At 35.5% G+C, this 7,740-nt stretch overlaps 1 protein-coding gene across 4 annotated transcripts in view; it reads right to left on the bottom strand.

The window, feature by feature from the left end:
• Positions 1–7,740, bottom strand: part of LOC108757168 (probable phosphoserine aminotransferase) — a 242,032-nt gene that overhangs the window by 55,794 nt on the left and 178,498 nt on the right. For 3 of the 4 annotated variants that reach the window (XM_018501574.1, XM_018501577.1, XM_018501575.1), the window contains one exon: positions 1,816–2,076. The exons of the other annotated variant lie outside the window; for it this stretch is intronic. In XM_018501574.1, the coding sequence (XP_018357076.1) occupies positions 1,816–2,076 (261 nt within the window). The remainder of the gene's footprint in view (positions 1–1,815; positions 2,077–7,740) is intronic. 4 annotated transcript variants of the gene reach the window in all.

Genomic DNA, 7,740 nt, shown 5'->3' with positions numbered 1-7,740 from the left:
TCACAGTAACGTTATCTAAGATCGGACTCGCGACTGACAATAGTTACCCTGCACGCAAAACTAGCTGTAACATGGTAACCGCTTGTTTACCTAGCCATATTTTCCGCGAGAATAACAGAATTCGTCATCCGCCTGGAGCAATCTTGCCTCTTTAAAGAAAAACTTAAATCATTTCTTTTTTTCTCAAAACCCCTCTAACAATATACTTTAGATTAACAACGATAGAACGTTATAAAAATCGTAAATCTCGCGCGACATTGTAACTAACTATTGCATCTTAGACAAAGGGCACTACACCCTTTTTTCGGGATATAAATAGAGGTCCCGCAGAAGTTCAGAGCATCAGTACTAAATTAAAACTTAATTAGTCCATGTCGGTTCACGTAAAACCAGTGTCTTTGTCTATCGCGCATCTCAGTGCTCATTTGATGCATCTTTATGCTCCTTGCTCTGTTGCTTTATGTTCTTTGTGCTCTGGTATGATCAGCCTGAGTCCACATCCATCCAAGTACTATTGAGACCTCCATACACACTAATTATTGGATTACTTCTGGTTCTTCTGCACGGACTGCGAGCCTCCTCCACTTGCAACCACCAATAGCTACCCAAGGATTCTTGCATCAAGTAACTGTACTGGCTCAATAAATAAGTCGGATTATTATACATCTATCCATATATGTCCCCCCCCCCCTCCATATACATAATAAGTTTTCATACGTTTATGTAAATATACAGTTTAAGTAATAAACATATACATATATACATATACATATATATATATATATATATATATATATATACAAAAATACTGAAATAAACTGACTTAATTTTATTTCTGTAGCCTTCCGAAATCGTTCTGTTTTTCCAAAGATCGTACAGATCCGATCCCTGGTCAAAAGGATTAAGTTCCTTGATTTAAAAGGAGGACCGACGGATGCACTCAGACTGGGTAATAGCGTCTCATATTGACATTGACCCACATCCGAGATCTACTCGAATGCTTCCTTGCACGCCTCTCAGAGCGATAACCACAAGAACGGTGTCAGTTATGTTCTTCCTCAGCCCCCTCCAAATTCTTTCTTTCCATTGAAATAAAAGAATCCCGGGGCTTGGTAACAGTATCATGGTTGATGCACTACTTGTAACGGATAGTATGATACCAATTATAGTAATTCTGTCGAGAATGACTCGAAGTAAGTTGAAACGCGTAGGGACATTATACGGACATCATATTCTGTTGTATTAGACTTTTAAACATATCCATTGTTATATTTGCGCACCAAGTACCGTGCTGACTGCCTACTTCTCCTTACATTCTTGTCTTTAATTTGTCAAATAAAATTATGATAGTATATTATACGTTTAAATAAAATATTTATGAGAGATACCTAAATGTAATAGAGATTCAATGTTTTTTCTACATTTTTTCAACATTTATCAGTTTTATATAATTTTAGTTGATAATATTGTTTTTATCAAATACGATTTTAATTGATTGAAGAATAACGTTAAAAAACCGAATTTATATAACGTCTATGAACCGGACATCACAACTAGAATTATACACACGGAATTAGTATACGTTTAATCTACCATATTTAGATTTCCCGTACCGGAGGAATAACTGAAGGAGTAAGACCTCCAATCCGAATTGAAATATAATATATCATATCGTATCATCTTATGTTTATTGAAAAGCGCCTGTGCTTGGCGCCTTTTTTATTTTCTTCCAAAAAGGTAAAAAATTTTGCAATAATAATAAATTATTGCCACTATAATTGGGATTTTATTTTAATTATTACATTTTCTACTGACCTGTGACCTTTTAACTGCAACATACCGCGAGCTGTGGCATCTAAAAGGAACTTCTTTTCCAATTCCTCGTCACCGTTTTTTATTCTGAATGGAATATTCATTTTACTACGTACATCTGACTTTACAGGACACACATAAAATCCTTTTGATCCATCGATCACATTATATATTTTGTTACTCTTGTTTCTGGCAGAATTTTGCATACCTTCGGCTCCTCCATTCTGTTTGATCCATTCAAATACTAAACCCATCACGTAAATTCTAAAATAATTACCGATATACGAATATTAAACGCTTCCATTAAGAAATAAAAATACATAGTATTAAAAAAATTAAACGCTTTGTATCTAGAGAATCACTTTTTACTGAAGAAATTAAAATATATTAAAAACATAAAAATTACGATATAAAATCATAAATATAAATAAGTATAATGATAATTGGCTCTTTGAAGTATGTTAAAAAATAATCAGGGTTGACAGTAACGCGTTACTTTGTTGATCGTTATCTTATTATAAGAATTGGCATTGTGAATTTTTTATGACGGTAATAGTAACATCAGAGTTAGAAAAATCAATCATTACTTATGTGTAGGTTGAAAAAGTAAATTTGTTATTAAAAAAAATAACTTTTTTTTCCATTTTTGTTATTTATTTTTCCATTTATTTGTAACGCGTTTTTTACTCGCGTTACTGTAATTAGTAACGTTACGCGTTACTCGTTATTTATTACTTTTTTTAATAAATAATACGTAATGATGAGACAAATTACTTTTCAAAGTGACTTTTCTAATCTTAGCGTACAACTTTAACGTAGTTAGTTCGCGTTATCGTCATAAAAAATTGCAAATCATCAAATTGTTTACTATAGAAACTAACGACAAAATAACTGTTTGACAACCCTGAAAATAAACATTAAAGTATATACACCAAAACGCAGGAGATGTTAGTACATCATAGATGCGATACTATTTATCAATATTTAAACGTATGTAGACGTTTCGACGTTATCCAATGTTATCCAATCATCATCAGTACAATAGAATTGCCTAGATATTAAACGATAATATTAGAAAAAATTAAATTAACATTCTTTTTGGATCTTTGAAAAATTAATTATAATATATATTTAAATTCTTCAACATGATTAGGTCAAATCTTCTATAAAAATCAAGTTGGCTAAATGTATGTACATAATTTTCATTTTCTTGTATTGTGTATGTGTCAAATTGTAATGTGACCCTCATATTAAATATTACGTTATCTTTTAGTCCCGATTGTTTTAATGTTATGCAGAAGTCACAAATCTTGTACAGAACATAAAAATAAGAATTTGGTTAACATAAATATTAAATAATTACTGTCCACATTTTATTTTTATCACTGTTACGTATGTATAAATTTCTTTTTTTTCCCTCTCTCATTTTGCGTTATATTTGCTTTTGTTAATTAATTTCACATCGCCAATATAAAATATTCTAGTTCGAACATTTACGTGAATATTCCAAGCAAAAACTTATTCGAATAGTAGTATTGCTCTCTATCACGCCGGTATGGCGTGTATCAATCAATTAGCGTCAATCAATTGGCTAGCGCGAGCCAATCAAGTCGCTCGTGCCGTATGTCGATGCCGAACAACGACATTCCCGGAAGAGATAATTCCGGAGATAAGGAAATTGTTCGCACGAAGCCCTTATTGCATTGTTATCTTACATAAAAATCACTAAAAATTAATTTGATTAAAGCGTTTCAACCCTTGTAATAGCTCAAAACAAACATCGGCGCACGAATCACGGCCCGCGACGCGCGTGTCGCTCGAATTCCCGCATGAGATTTCGATCGCTCAGACTAAGAATGTTATTATTTTGCAGTTTTGTGTTATATTCTTTATATTTCTATTCAGTTCATCGTTCATCGTATCATTGTAATTACTTTATAAATATCTGAAATAGGTATAAGCAAACGCGAACTAGTCGTGTTTCATGCGAGGCACCTGACGTGCGCCGAGATCCGGGAAAAAAGCGGCTCGGACTACAAAAAGAGACCTGAGAATTAAATTAATAACTTCGAAACTTTATTAAATAACAAGAAATCGATTCTTTTGAAAAAATGCATGAAATTAATTTTTCCAGCTTGGCACAACCAATATTTCTATGGGAAGCTTAATGCCCTTTGGCAATTTTCAGAAAATCAAGTCTCCTTTCCCTTCCGACTCGCGAGCGCCAATAACTTACGCCTATATAAGTGCGGCGAAAATCGAGCGGATCAGATCATTCTTCGATCCAGTATTATTCTTAACTTTTGGAAGACCAGAAGCCCCTTTAAAGACTCGATAGTGACGCCACTTTTGTTGCCACTCAACCCCATGACATTGACAAAAAAGTTCTAGCCCTTAAAATAAAAAACATGCAGGTCCTCAGAAGGTTAATTCAATCTAAATCCGAGCGGGACACGTCGAGTTTAGAATATCTAAAATAATATAATAATTCTTGAAGAAGAACACGTATCTTAGTTTTTCTCTCATTCTTTTTTTCTCCTACACCCCAAATAGGCTAATCGTTTGTTTGTAGAAACTGCTCAGTTCTTCCTTTTTCAGGAGCTGACTGCACTTATAAGAACTGCTCAGGTTTTCCATCTATACGTTATCCTTCAGTCAATTTACATTGATTTTTCATTTAAATATTTGCAAATGGCCGTCTAAGTAAAATTATACTTAGCGTTCTAATTACTTTTCTTTCGATCCACTCCCCTCTCCTTTCCTTTGGTAATGAAATGGTGAAATGGCTTGAATTGTTTGGATTTATTGTAAATTTCCTTACTTCTTCTTTTTCAAGTGCCATACGCTATCTCAGCGCGTAGGCGCCTCCCTCTTATATTAATTCTCAGCAAGTTATATTCAATTAAATACTTTTTAAGAATTCTGTAGCATGCGATACGCCGGCGCTTGCAGTCTCACGGTTTGCCGGCCTAAGATTCGCCCCCACATTAATTGTACCTTCATTCTAATAAACAATCCACCACTCTTCCAATCCCAGTCACACTCACGCGTCGTGCTGTACCATCTACCTGTCCATTCCTTACACAATAGCGACGCGGCAGATATAACTAAATTCCAATTTTCGCATATCGTTAAAAATGTTACACCACCGGTCATAACACATTAATAATTGAATAAAAAGTCATTCAAGGGTAGCTCTTCTCAAAAGTGGTTCCATAGACGTAAATTAAACAATGTTATTCCAAGAAGTTATTTCATGGTTCTAACGTTAAAAATATCTCAGAGAAGTTAAAGCTGTAACAGGTAATTTTAGTTTTTATCTGAGGTATATAATTCGCTTAATACTTTCATAAAAACAGGAAAAGATTTCTTAAAAACAATGAATAAATGTGATGTGTATAAGATTAGCTGCCAAGACTATAAAGCGATTTACGTTGGACAAACAAAAAGGCAATAAATTACAAAAATAAAAAACTCTTTTGTGTTACGTCCGGCGGACTCGCACGACTCTTTTTCTTTCGTAGAGATCTGGAATTCGTCGAAACACTAAAATTTTATCTTCTTTCCTTTTTTTTCTACCAAAAAAACTAAAACAAGGAATCCGGTATCTCCTCGTGAATGTCGCTCCGAGATCAACTAAATCAATAATAAATACGTATAGAAAGCGTAAGACCGGCGCCAAGATTAACGGTCAAGTCGCGAACGATTCTCGCGAATCCGTAATTACAAAATCTAAGAAACGGCAGGCGACGTTCAGGGGTAGATTCTGGGTGGCGACGATGCATGCGCGCTTTTTTGACGCACGAGACGTGCGTTTTCCCAAATTTTAAGATCATAAAATTTTGGAGGACACTCCCATACTACAGATTCCTGTCAACATCCTTTTCTCTCCCAAAATCTTAATCAATCCAAGAGCAAAGGAAAATCCTACTACCAGCTAACGAAACCTATTCCACCAATTCAAATTTGAGTAATCTGGGGCGATTAGTATAAAAATCGCGGTTTCGCAGCCCTCGTCGCAGATTTTTCTCGAAGTTCTCAAGCTACACTTGTCGTGATTTTCTCAAGCTACACTTGTGCACAATTTTCCTATAAGTTTAGAGAAGTTGTCGCGATACTCAAAAAGTTCCACCCGATTTTCGAAACCCTTTTTCTCCAGTAGAGTTAGTGTTAAACACGCATGCACAAGTGCACGCACGCACGCACGTACGCACGCCCGCCCGCACGCACGCATGCACGCACACATACACACACACACACGCTTACACATGTACACATAATTATCAAATTGTATTATTCCTATTGTACGAGTATTTATTTTCTTTTATTTTTATTCAAAATGTATGAACAATTGTTTTTTATTATATTATACTATTATTAAATTAACTCTCCAGTAGTTTTTTTTCAAAATATAACCTCTCCTCCATTATTAAGCTCTCCCGCGATTGCACTTCGCCCTCTCCCCGGTCACTTGGATTAAGTTCCATGACCGAAAGTCAGGGCATACGGCCGTACTGGCGCAACTGGCGTTAAAATGCGCCCTCTCGGCGCATTAACCCAGTTTGGGCCCTTTAAAAGTACGTCCGACTTGTGTGTCCGTTTAGCGGAGCACGAGCAGAGGTTTCCACTTCGTCCTCCGTTCGACCTCCGACTCGTTAGGAGTCTCAGGACGAAGCGAAGCGCCTCCCGATTTGCATCGGTCCTTCCCCACGGCTCCCTTATGATCCGGAGCCTGGACACGATCAAATCGGTCTAACAATTCGGTTCCTTGTTACGTTCACCCCCTCAGCTCCGCATGCGCGCGGTCGTAACATCTGATATTAATAGATCTACTGACAAATTATTTGTTATTTCTTCATCATGATGAAGTGAATCATAATTTTAAATAGGATGATGTCAACATTTTAGACATGGAACCTTCTTATTATAAGGGGATGATTTCTGATTAACTTTAAAAACAGGATAATTATTGTAAAAACATTAAACCTCGCCTATGACCTTGACCTTGACCTTGACACATGTGATCAAGATCATGATCTTGAGTAACCTCCAACAAGTTTTAACCGGCGATCGCCATTTGTTAAAAAGTTATTTAAAAAAGTAGTTTTAAAAAATAACATCTCTTTTTATACCATATAGAAAAAAATTTATTGCTTTAAAATAGATTTCCTGCTTTAAACAAAAAATTTTTTTTTTAAACGTTTTCTCATCGTTTTGTTATTATATGTACGAGTATAGTAGCGCATAGGGGCATACGACTTTATACGCGAAACGACTTTCACCTCACCTTCCTTTCTGCTTAGGGACGCACGACTTTCACCGGAAGAGACTCTCACTCCATCTCCCTCCCTCTCGGGTCTAGCGACACGCAATAACTTTCCACGCAAAGCGGGTTATTGAAATGGGATGGAAGTTGCTTCGGGTGGAAGTAGTGCGCTCCCGAGATGTGCATTCGAAAATCCTACTCGGAGTAAAAATGTTACCAACCGCCATTCGAAAATTGACTCGAGTCTTGCAAAATTTAATAACAAAACTCAATCAACGGGCGAAGTAAGAGTCAACCACATTTTTTAATTTTTACATAAAATTATATATTATATTAAACGCGATGAAACATCACGCCAAAAAATAAGACTATAAACTAATACATTACAAGTAACAAGTTTCGGCTACCAGTTTGAGCCCTCTTCAGACATTAGTACAATGAAAAGTAACAGAACAAATTCAATTGTCGCAAGTATTCGTATATTCCGAATAATCACAGTTCGGGTGAGTCTTGATCTCGAAACATAATTTCCGTATGGTTGAACAGTCAAAAGTATTAAAATTGTCATTGTTGAAGTTCTAGTTAATAAAACGGATAAATTAAAAACAAAAAACGTAACGGACAAATACGTATAAATAAAATAATATAAAATACCGAAAGTC

Source organism: Trachymyrmex septentrionalis, unplaced genomic scaffold (assembly GCF_001594115.1).
Source record: "Trachymyrmex septentrionalis isolate Tsep2-gDNA-1 unplaced genomic scaffold, Tsep1.0 scaffold133, whole genome shotgun sequence".
Taxonomy (NCBI): Eukaryota; Metazoa; Arthropoda; class Insecta; order Hymenoptera; family Formicidae; genus Trachymyrmex; species Trachymyrmex septentrionalis.
Note: the sequence above shows the minus strand (reverse complement) of the source record. Positions and strands in the feature narration are given on the sequence as shown.